This window comes from Aricia agestis, chromosome 20 (assembly GCF_905147365.1).
Source record: "Aricia agestis chromosome 20, ilAriAges1.1, whole genome shotgun sequence".
NCBI lineage: Eukaryota > Metazoa > Arthropoda > Insecta > Lepidoptera > Lycaenidae > Aricia > Aricia agestis.
The window spans coordinates 3,388,992-3,402,194 of NC_056425.1; the positions used below are offsets into that span (position 1 = coordinate 3,388,992).

Genomic DNA, 13,203 nt, shown 5'->3' on the forward strand with positions numbered 1-13,203 from the left:
CCCCAACATAGCTAGCACAAGCACGTAGACAAACGAAAGAAACTAAATTTTGACAGTTTTACCGGAAAAACAAATTGGAGTAAAAGTTTCTTTCGTATCTCGATATCTTTCGCTTTTGAAAATCTATATGTCAAGCATGACGATCCGCTTTTGACATTTAGTTTCTTGATTCTGTTTTTATTTTTATTATGGCACTTGGCTATAAAACCATGGCCAGTGTCGAGTAAATGGCGGCAAATTCAAAAAATCGATGTATAGCAACCCTGTCTATAGCCGGAATTATAGTTTTGATCTACAAACTACGAATAATAAAGTTCCTTAGTTTTTATTATTCGTGAATTTGCCGCCATTTACTCGACACTGGCCAGGGTTTTATAGCCGAGGTGCCATAATTAAAAAAAAAGAACCAAGAAACTAAATGTCAAAAAAAAATAATTGCCGTTGCTTTAATGGTTGCTATGGAAAGAGTTTCTTGTCTTTGTCCACTGAAACTCAAGTCGATGGGTGGTGCCATGCTCGGGAATAAGATATGTAGACATAGGAAAGAAACTGCCATTACTTTCTTCCGAAGAATCGACTGGGAAACCCCGTGCTAGCTACGCAGGACGAGCAATTTTATTGACCGTCTATGGTTGATATTGAACATTGCGCGCCTTCAATCTAATTGTCAAATAAACTGTTCAATAAAATTGAAGCGTGATATTGCACAATACAATTGATCGTCTAGGGGCCGGCTTAGTAGCCCAAGTTAAAAGTAGCCGCAAGTACCTCTAATTAAGTTTAATGTTCATGAGATAAACGATTCTTGCAGGATTTTACAGTCGGATCCAATACTATAAGAAGCGTCGTAGTTAAAATACTTTGAGCATATTATCAAATCTTTGTTCCTTTTTCATATTATGTGTCGCCATGAATGTTCTTATTAAAGCAGCAATGCAAGAATTCTTCAGCAATTTTACCGGTAACTTGTCAAACTCTGGGACGAACTGTCACTAGCAGTATTTCCGGATTAATACGACCTACAAACCGAGAAGAGAGCACTTCTAATTGTTGCGAGTGTCCATGATCGACGGTAGTTGTTTTCCATCAGGTGACCCGTTTGCTCGTTTGCCCCCTTATTTTATATAAAAACAACTTAAACGTTTGCAGGCAAGTGCGTATAGACGCGGAGCTGAACAATACGAGATGGCGCGTGCGGCCGGAGGAGGTACTAGTGGAGGTGGGCGCCGGTCTAGGCACCAGCCCCGCGCTGCACAGCATCAATGAGGTGCTCAAGGTAGGTGCATATAGTCCTAGTAGTTTAGAGCGTGACTCCTAGTTTGCAGGTCATGAGTTCGATAGCTGCGTTGGAAAACTGTTGTTTCCAAGTAAAGTTATGACAACGCGTAACAGAAAATCAAGTGACCAGCCTGATCACCCGATTTTCTGTCAAATAAGATGATGATGATGACTGGCTAAGGTGAGATTAAGACGAGAACACTTGACGAATAATCAACTCCACTAGCAAGAGATTAGTCTCTCACTAGTCGTGTTGGTCATTTGTCAAATGCTCTTGTCTACTGCGTACACTAAGTATTTAAATTATTGATTTGATTTTAGTGTCCAAGTCTTGGACACTAAAGTCAAATCAATATTTTTTTTAAAATAGGTATATATACTCTCAGAGAAGTTGATTCCTAAGCAGATGGAGGACCTACGTAGTTTGGTCGCGTCACGTCAAGCCCAGTCGACAGATCAGAATTAACGTTGAATTGACATGATCCCAACAAATGACTTTGGTCTGTCAACTGCCTGGGAATCAATTTCCTCGAAGGCACATACACTAAATTCCACCGTAACTCACTATTACATTATAACTTTTATCTAATCGCTAATCGTATACATATCACGTATTACATTATAACTTTTATCTAATCGTATAAAAATTAAAATACTTATGTGATGCTTCAAGAAACTTTAACGCGAAACAGTTTCAAAGCTCCGAACACTTTTATGATACGATTCAGATATGATTCATAGATAAAATATACGGAACTGAATATCATACAAACTAACATGGCACATTTAATGGAGTTTATAATGAAACTTGCAACTCCCACACCTTTGTATGAAGAGCATTTAACTAATAAGTAATTACTTAACACCCTCAATTATAAGTACAGTCGAGGAGAAATATGTATGGCGTTTTACTAAAGTACAGTCAAGTGCAAAAAGATAAATTGCACATAATATAATTTGTTTTCGGTTACTATAATGTGTCATATTCCAAAACTCAGCAAAATATTACAGATTTTGCGGACAAACGAATAAACCGACAGCTAAACAGACACACTTTGACAATCATAATGAACCTAAGCATGAGATTCATTAAACTAGGCCTTTGCATCCGTTGTGGATGATTTACACAGTATTTCAGAGCGAAGTTACCACTCTTTAAATAGCTAGTGCCTGGGACAAGAATTTTCCCGCAACATAATCGTCCTAGTCCAGAGGAAAGAACTAGTCAATACGTCTGGGACCAAATATGTGCGGGTTTCCTCACGATGTTTTCCCTTACCGTATGATTGTCCGTATTATGTACTTGAGTTCAGAAAATGTCTCATAGGTCTGCCACCCGGGATCGAACCTGCACCCTCTAGGAGTGCGAACTAAAGGTCTACCCATTTGGCCACGGGCGCTCAAGAGATTCATTAAGATTGAAATAAAATAGCAATACAATTCGTGGTCACTAGTTTTTATAACAAAATAAAAACTCTAAGAAATGTTTCAGTAAATCATTTCTTTCCCAATTTATTTAATGTAAAGCAAACAATAATAATTCCCAAAAGACATACTTGTTTCAGTACTACGAGTAGCTTGGTAAAATAAACTAGTTTTTTTTTACATAAACATACCATACAGGGCAAAACACACAAATACGAATAAGAGGGCACAAAAAATACATAAAAAGATGGATATAAATAGGATTAAAAAATCTTTTCTGCCAATAAGGATTGATTCAGACCGCAACGCGACGCGTAGATGCATTAATTTTAAATTTGTACTGAATTGACAAATTGGCATGTCGCCTCGCGCAATTGAAAACTGTCAAATCCATACAAATTTGTGCCGGACCGCGCCTCGCCTCGTCGCGTTGCGGTTTGAATTGACCCTAAGGGTTGATTCAGACCGGCGACGCGTATATGCATTTCTAAATTTATATGGATTTGACAGATTCGCAAGACGTCTCACGCAATTGAAATCTGTCAAATCCATACAAATTGAAGCCGCGCTGCGTCTCGCCTTGCCGCGTTGCGGTCTGAATTATGGGGTAGTTTCACAAACGCGTAGCTTGTAAAACGTAGTAGAGCTACGAACGCGTAGCAGTGCTACGGGGATGTAGCAATCTGCTACATCCCCGTAGCGAAAATAAAAGAAGGTTATTTAAATTCGGTTAAAAAGGGTTTGGGTAATATTGGCGTCATTTTCAAATTTCGCGGCCACTCACCAAACCAGCATATTATGAAAGAACATATCAAGGGGAGTAAACTTTATTAAAGGGGGCATATAGCTAAACTATATCGGAGCCGAGATATTAGGCATTTTAAGTTCGTATTTTCAACTAAAAGTAAATTCAATCATAACATGAATACTCAAGAATTTAAAATAAAAATGGCATTATTTATTAGCTTAAAGCCTTCCTCGATATATGGGCTATCCAACACAAAAATATTTTTTAAAATCGAATAAGTGGTTCCTGAGATTAGCACTTTCAAACACACAAACACTTCAGCTTCATAATATTAGTATACAGCGTATAACAAAACTAAGTGATAATACTTTAGGGTGTGTACTGTGTATGAGTCTCGTGTATAGAGTTTAGTGTAAAAGTAGTAGCGCTGAAAGAGAATATATTTATTTCACACTTGTATGGGGAAACTCTTTACGCCAGGGCGCTTGCCCATGCAAATCACAAAAAAAATTCTTTCAGCGCTGAAAAAAATTTCTGCCATGGACACTCGCAACATCAGAAGAGCTGCAGGTGCATTGCCGGCCTTTTAAGAGGGAATACGCTCTCTTCTTGCAGGTTAACAGGTCGTATAGGTCTGGAAAAACTGCTGGTGACAGTTCGTTCCAGAGTTTTACAGTACGCGGCAGAAAGTTACGCGAGAAACGCACCGTGGAAGCACTCATCAAGGTGATGTGGATGGTATATTTTTCGCGTGGGACGATGGCGAAAAGTTGCAGGTGGTATGATTCCGAACAATTCCTCAGAACACTCCCCGTGATAAAACCGATAGAGGATGCAGAGTGAAGCTACATCTCGGCGTAATTCCAAGGGGTCCAAGCTGTTTGAAACACTATGGCAGTCAACAATTCGAGCGGCCCTTCGTTGGATTTCAACATCTTCGTTGGATGAGCGGATTCGATCCAGAGGGAGCAGTTGGTATTTAGGCGCCCCTGCCCAGAGATGAGAACAATATTGCATATGAGACCGAACCTGCGCCTTGTAAAGTTGTAGGCGTTGGTCCGGACTGAAGTACTGTCTCGCTCTGTTAAGAACACCAAGCTTCTTCGAGGCTAACTTGGCCTTATTTTTTAGATGATATCGGAACTGGACTTCGCTCGATATGCTAACGCCAAGTATTTCAATGCTAGAAGAGATGGTTAAAGATGTGCCCTCAAAACGAGGATATACGACCATAGGCGACTTTTTAGCGGTGAACGCGCAGACTTGTGTCTTGGCGGGGTTGAATTGGACTAAGTTACGTCTGCCCCATTTAGAGACTTTCTTCAATGATTTCTCTATTTTAGACACAAGTTCGTTTCGACTCTCAATGACATTTATCCGAGAAATATTGGGAAGGCCGGTTTAAACAGCATCACCTGCCCCTCTATCATGAGCTCTTAAAGCCAGCCAGAATACTGACTGGCTCGCATTTTGGTACCATGACCTTTATTTTCCAGCCAGTCAGTGGTCACGTGACACAAAACTCACTTCTCCATTGTTAACTGAGTAATAATTTCATATCATTTGGTATCATGACAACACTTCTGACATAAGCTCGCTTGCTTTTACGTCAGATACAGCAATTCAATAAACACCAACCAACGAGTAGCTTTTACTGAATAGTTTACATTTTAGTAATTTTATTACATACTTTTTAGTCTTAAATTATATTGCTATTTAGTTGGTTAGTTACTTAATAAGTTATATTTTAGTCTATAGCATATATTTTAGTGAAAATAATTCGTTATTAAAACCAAAAAACTAAACATTCGAAGTGTCCAAATTTTTGGAAAACGATTAAGACGTATTCTCAAGTTAAATCACGAAGTGATACATAAGTAAAGACGTAGAGACCTTAGTAATCCATTTAGTGTTAGTGAGGTTTCAGAATAATAACATAAGTGAGGTGTAGTATATTAGTACAATATACCTATATGTCTAGTCAACAATAAGGTTTGCATTTGTGCGATGAGCTAAGACTGCATTGATTTAGTACACAAGAAACACATACAAGGTATAAGGAACACAAGTGTTGTGTATAATTACTGTAAAACAAGTATGAATTTTCACCAAAAACCTACAGGTACAATCTTATAGTTGCATTGTAGGTTTTTGTGTTATTTCACAAATTATTTCCTTGTAAACCTGAAGTATTTTGGTATATGCATGATAAACACTGCACCAAAGAGGTAAATTCAATACTAAGTACTTACTTTTAACAAGAATTTTCAGAACACAACCTTTTAAACTTTAGATGTATGTATAACATGCTCCGGATAAACATTGACACACCTAAACTAATAGAAAAGTTAAATAATTGATAATATCATAAAATCCCAATTAGCTAAATTCTCATATGAGCACTTTTTCATTTATAACTTCTTCTCTTGACTACAATATGGTATTATATGATGGGAATAGTGTAAATCACTAAATTTTACTCAAAAACAAAAACCTACATTATAGTACTTTTCCAAAAAAGACTTACTTAATAAGAATTGCATAACAAACATATGGAACTTATTGTTCATAAAACATAATATTATCATAGGAACATATATTATTATGTATTACCAAAAATACTTTTGTACTTACCTCAATAATAATAATAAGTAAGTATTAGTTTTATATTAAATTAAAACTTAAAATACATGAGGACTTACTATGTACTTCTTAGGAACCTATCTTAGGAGCATTTCGTACAATCTTTTGATTGCAGTAGGTCTTTGTGTTATTTCACAAACTATTTCCTTGTAAACCATGCATGATAAACGCTGCACCAAAGAGGTAAATTCAAAGGTATTACTTTCTCAATAACAAGAATTTTGAGAACACAACCTTTGAAACTTTAGATTCATGTATATTCACGAATAAATATTAACACACACACATACACCTAAACTACTAGAAAAGTTAAATCATTGATAATATAAAATCCAAATTAGCTAAATTCTCATATGCACTTTTTCATTTATAACTTCTCTTGACTACAATATGATATAATATACAATGGGAATAGTCACTAAAACTCAAAAATATAATCCTACATTACTTATAGTACTTTTTCCAAAAAGACATAAAGAAAAATTGCATAACAAACATACTTATTGTTCATAAAACATAATATTTTCATTGGAACTTATATTATTATTACCAAAAATACTTTTGTACCTCAATAATAATAATATTAGTTTTATATTATTACATTAAAATTTAAAATACATGAGGACTTTAGTAAGTCCTCATGTATTATACATTTTAAAAAGATGTGGTCGTTTTAGGGACCTATCAGACAGAGTGGTCATGCGTTGAAGCATTTGCGTTGGTGACTGAGGAGCAATTCTGACACATTCAGAACTCCTCCTGTGTGAGTATATAGAGATACTCACACGGGAGGCATTCTACAACATAATACAACACAAAGAACACAAAACCCTTGACCGCTCTCTGTCTGAGATATCCCAGGCAATTTACCATAGTTGCAACTTGCAATGCAGTTTCTAATTGTTATTGGTTTGCCAAATAAAAGTCTGAAATTATAATATTGTTTTTATCTTTCATCAAAAGTTTGTATTTGAACTCCTTTAATAATAATAAATTAATATTTACACAAGGGATATTTGATTCATCTTCTTTGATTTTAAGTGACAAGACCTTGTTTAAGATTTCCACTGTATAAATATTTTTATAAGTATAATATAAAAGAGATTTAACACTTGCTTATCTGATATAGGTTGATAATAAGGTGTAAGACAAATATAGTACCTATTGATGAAAGCTGTGTATGAATATGTATCTAAGGTAGGTATATTTAAGTGAGAAAATAAATGAAAAAACATTTAAAAACGAGTATTTATTAAATTTCTTTTAATTTAAGCTTTTGAGAGAATATATATTATCTTCCTAGGACTTCGTCATCATTACACTTGCAATTCTTTATTATAAAATGTAGTACTTATAGTATCTCAGTGTTAGCAATCATCCTTTATCCTGAAAAATATTTGGTTCAGCGTACACAGTACTAATAATGTAAAATGCCTTACAAGGCACGAAAAGGGGATTATTAAACTTATAAATTGCCTGTTTATGTTACAATAATACCTATTTGAAAGCTCAAAAAAACGTAGGTGTTCAAGAATGAGTTCAAGTTCAACAAACTATGTTCAACTCATGACATCAACTCTGTTGTAATGCATGTAATTGTAATCCACAAGTTTGATGCATTTCTAAGACTTTTTTAAGGTAGATTATTTAGCATAGGTATCAAATAGGTATAGGTAATAATAAACTTATCAATTTCTTGCTTAAAACATAATCTCTATAAACTTAATAACAATATCTAATTATCTTTTTTTTTTCTCCTTCTTCTTTTTCTTAATTGCCGACTCAGTTAGTTGCCAATGTCAGAGAATTCTTTCTCCTCTAGATCGCCATGCTTGTGATAATATAAACATGAAGGAGTGTTATTTTCTCAGTGTTTTGATAAAGGGCTTATAAAATACCAAAAAAATATAAATAAAACCATTTACACATTTATAATAATTACCTTTAAATACAATAAATCAGTGCAAAAGTAACTATTACCTACATTGACCACGTTATATATTAGAAAATAGTATATTTTATAATAAAAAATATCAATCTTTTTTTAAACTATATTTTCATCTTGGTTTACAATTTTTCCGTTAGTCGTTATGGCTAAGCCATTTCAATTCCTAAAAAAAAAACAATTCCGTTTGTCAAATTTGACGTTCGTGTTTGACATTTCTTAATCCAGTTCAGAGACAAATATTACAGGTTAAAACCATTCAGAAGTAAAAGCGGTAATGATACCGAAACAGAACCATTCACTTTTCAACTGATAAGTGAATTGCAAGGAAACTGCATGGAAGTGACAAAGTTAATGATAGAGGCCCTGTACTATCATCTGCAAAGCAATGAATGCCGTTGGTCTTTAACATGTCATTGATATGCAGTATGAATAAGGTAGGCGATAGCACACAGCCCTGAGGCACACCAGCATCATCAGACTGAGTTTCCGAGCACTTGCCGTCAACTACGACCTTTATGCTTCTATCTGCTAAGAATACTCTTAACTTGCATAATTTCTCGGGCAGCCCGTATGATGGAATCTTTGAAAGAAGCGCTTTATGCCAAACCCGATCAAAGGCCTTTGCAATTTCCAAACTAACAGCCAATGCTTCTCCCTTCGACTCGATTACCCGAGCACAACGATGAGTTAGGTACGCCAAGAGATCACCATTAGCACTTAGTTTTGTTACAACCTGTAGATATCTAAGACACAAGTACAATTCATTTCATCATTTATTTTTATTTTAGTTATTCGTACATTTTAGAAGAATGACTTAACCAACATACAACTACGCGCCGTCATTTAATGAGTTTTTTAACTATTTAGTTTCTTTTGCAAAAAAATGCAAATCCATTTTTCTCCAATTTCTTAAAGAGAATTTGATTTCTGATTCGTTTTGATTTTTTTTTATATTTTTTGTGTAAGTAAATACTTAGTTAATATTCTATAAAACATTCCTTCAGCTCCACGTGTATGAGCCGGGAAGTAGATTAAAAGCTAGACTAAAAATTCTACCGAAAGGTGGCGTCCGGCGTCATAACTCATACTGTAGTATGAGTATACTGAACTATGGCCAAAATTCGCTAAGTAGTGGAAATAATCGACATTATAATATAATCGGAACAATACCCTAGAGTCATTTTACCTACAGGCTACAACACATTAATACACAAGAACAATAATTATAATTGTCTAATATTGCATCCGGCACTTTGAAAACCACTATTTAGTGAAATAATATAGTCTCAAGTCTGGCTATATTTTAGTCGGACGAGAGTTAAACCCAGTGTGAAAATATGCATGAGAAATTATTCATATATTTGACGCGGACGAAGTCGTGGGCAATAGCTAGTGCGAAATATATATCCAACAGATTAATATACCCTTTCTATACCTGTTTGTTAAGGATAGCTCCATAAAGTAAAGTTAATTACTATTGATTTTGTAAACATAGGGCGCAAAAATAAATATACTAAAATAATCGTAGCTCAGCTCCGATATTACTTAGAACAATTTTTATTACTAATATATGTTTCTCTAATGTAGTGCTACAAAATAGTATTGGTTTAATCCCTGGCCGCTGGAAAAAAAAATGACGCCACAGGTCCATACAAAGTTACTCAATGCCCTTTGGTATTATATATTTATTAGTCTATATCAGTGTCTGCACAAATGTGCATTTAAAAAGTGTATGTATGTATGTATGTTTGTTAATGTTCGCATATCTCCGGAACTAATAGTTCGATTTAGGAAATTCTTATTATTTTTTGTACTAGGTATTGTTTAACTTAGGGAATACTGCAATTGTTATCAAAATCTGTTTTTGAGATAGGGAATTTTGAAGTCGTTTTTTTTTAAATATTATTATTGATCTCCTAATTGTTTCTTTTCACATTCTTCCTGAGTTATCTTACGTGCTGTTATTTTAATATTTATAATATTTTTAATATGACACAGCTCCTAGACTAGGAGCTAATTTTTTTGTTCATTGTTTATGACTAGGAGCCCTATTCATAAAGAATGAACAAAACAGTTATTCAGCTGCTGTAAAACATTTAATATACGCGATATTTCTTACGGGTACCCTTAACAGCTGTTATGAGGAAGCTTCAAAATATCTCCTAAATGTGCATTCTTTTAGGCTAGGCTTTCGAACCTAATAATTTACAAGTGTATTACCAACGCAGCTATCCCTGGGTTGGAACACCCGCAACGGTTCCGGCACACCTAGCATCCCTTCGCTGACGCTGTCGTCTTTTACCGTTGGGCTGTACAAGGGCAACAGAGTCGCTGTGAAGAAGATACACAGGAAGAAGCTGGATCTCAACAAGAAATTGTTGTGGGAGATCAAACAGGTTGGTTTTGGACGATTTTCTGGAGTGTTTTCTACAAGCCACTTTCTTTGATCTTCCAAAAGTTACTCGTAACCTCAGAATAGGACTCGTAACCATGGTTATCAAACTATCTTTTGTTTCAGAAAAAATAAGAACAATAAAATAAGTAAAGTTAGAACATGTAGCCATCTCTACCCAGTTGTGTTTGGAGCCCTATCTTATTATGCCTCTTGTCTTTTTATACAAGGTTACCTACCTACCTATACCTTTAAACGCCTCCGTGGTCTAGTGGTTAGAGCGTCGCTCTCGACTCCGGAGGTCGTGGGTTCGAATCCCGCGTTGGAAACATGTTATTTCCAAGTTTGGTTAGGACAATGCAGGCTGATCACCTGATTGTCTGACAAGTAAGATGATCCATGCGTCGGATGGGCATGTAAAAAGTCGGTCCTGCGCCTGATCTCTCGCCAGTCGTGTCGGTCTTCCGTCCCACTGGGTTATGAGAGTAAAGGAATAGAGAGTGCTCTTGTGTACTGCGCACACACTTGGGCACTATAAAAGTACTCCTGCGTACCTGGTCTGGTTTCAATGAAACCGGCCACCGTCACCGAAACCGGTGTGGGGAGTATTATAATTATACCTTTAAAACTATTACTTACCACAAATTCATTTTGTGTCCGTTTTAATAAACTTTATTATTTCTTGTATTCCTTCCTAGGCTTAAGTAATAAACAGTTCTTTGTGTTAATTGTCTTCATGTGTCCAATCTTTATATCCATGTTTCATCCTTCAGGCGCGCAACGTTTCCCACGAGAACACAGCTCGCTTCATTGGCGCGTGCGTCGACTGCCCACTAGTGTTTGTGCTGACGGAGTACTGCCCTAAGGGCTCTCTCAAGGACGTCCTAGCCAATGATGAGCTGCAGTTAGACTGGAACTTCCGGACGTCGCTGGTGCATGATATTGTCCAGGTGAGATAGACATATCAACCCGTCCTGCTCTAATATCGACGCTGTCTGCGGCTGGTGTTTGTGCTGACAGAGTACGGTCCTAAGTGCTCACTCAAGAACGTCCTAGCCAATGATGAGCTGCAGCTGGACCGGAACTTTCGGACGTCGCTGGTGCATGATATTGCCCAGTTGAGATAGAGGTAGCAGTCCATTCTTTTTTTTTATGAAATAGGGGGGCAAACGAGCAAACGGGTCACCTGATGGAAAGCAATTTCCGTCGCCCATGGACACTAGCAGCATCAAAAGAGCTGCAGGTGCGTTGCCGGCCTTTTAAGAGGGAACAGGATAATAGGGGAGGATAGGGATGGGAAGGGAATAGGGGAAGGTAGGGAAGGGAATAGGGTAGATAGGGGATTGGGCCTCCGGTAAACTCACTCACTCGGTGAAACATAGCGTAAGTGCTGTTTCACGCCGGTTTTCTGTGAGAACGTGGTATTTCTCCGGCCAAGTCGGCCCATTTGTGCCGAAGCATGGCTCTTCCACGTCTGCTCTAACATAGGCGTATAGGCTACTGTCACCTCATGATATACAGCTGATAATGAATGTGAAATTATGAAAATGACTCTAAAATCAATACATAATATAAAATAAATATTATGCAATTACAATTTCATATTATACATCATAATATTAATACGCGAACGAAAAACTTTGTAACCCTTTTTACGAAAAATGGGGAAACGTAGGTGCATGAAATTTTGCACAGTTATAGTTTATATGGTGAAGGAGTGCATCGAGCTAATATTATCCCATCAAAAACATCCTGTAAAAAACCAAGTCTCGCAACTCAGTTTTTACACCGTAAAAATTTATGAGATCCATGCAATACCAAGTCGGTTAATTTATTCAGTCCCTACCTAGGGGACCTTCTGTCTCAAGTTATTACGTAATTTATTATCATATCAATATTAAAAATCTTTTACGTTTTAAATAAATAGATCAACTTGGACATCGCATGATTAGATTGTTTAGTATAACACTATACAGTATCACATGATAGCACTACGGGCCTGCATCAATCGCATGGAGCGCAATAGACTAAACAATCTATTATAATAAATACGTATAAATTGTAAGATACATTGTGTTTTCATGCGATGTCCAAGTTGATCTATTTATTTAAAATGTAAAAGATTTTTAATATTGATATGATAATAAATTACGTAATAACTTGAGACAGAAGATCCCCTAGGTAGGGACTGAATAAATTAACCGACTTGGTATTGCATGGATCTCATAAATTTTTACGGCATAAAAACTGAGTTGCGAGACTTGGTTTTTTTACAGGATGTTTTTGATGGGATCTCACTTCTTTTTGTAGAGTCCTACTTTTCTCCTTTTCGGTACCTTTTACTTCTATAAATATCAATAACGATTTTTAAAAGAAACAAATAAAACTAACAATTAATAATAATAAAATCATTATGTATACAATATTACTATACTACTTGCCTTTCATGACTATCCAATATCCATACTAAATACTAATATTATTAATTATTATAAATGCGAAAGGATGTTTGTTTGTTTGATTGTCCTCCCTTCACAGCCTAGCGAAGCAACCAATCGACTTGATTTTTGACGTGGACTAAGTTGAAAGGATGAAGATTGAAGAGTAACATAGGCTACTTTTGGTCTTGGAAAAACGTCAGATTTTCAAAGGGGGTTTAAAAGAATATTCGTATTTTACGCGATTTTTAAATCCCACGCGAGCGAAGCCGCGGGCAAAAGCTAGTGCTTCATTCAGATTTTGAAATTATGCTTTTATCACATTTTTTTT

The 13,203-nt window shown here is 36.0% G+C and overlaps 1 protein-coding gene across 1 annotated transcript in view; it reads left to right on the forward strand.

Annotated features, from left to right (window-relative positions):
- Positions 1-13,203, forward strand: part of LOC121737209 (atrial natriuretic peptide receptor 1) — a 55,156-nt gene that overhangs the window by 27,465 nt on the left and 14,488 nt on the right. The window contains exons 12-14 of the mRNA XM_042128815.1: positions 1,150-1,276; positions 10,271-10,438; positions 11,208-11,384. Of these exons, the coding sequence (XP_041984749.1) occupies positions 1,150-1,276; positions 10,271-10,438; positions 11,208-11,384 (472 nt within the window). The remainder of the gene's footprint in view (positions 1-1,149; positions 1,277-10,270; positions 10,439-11,207; positions 11,385-13,203) is intronic.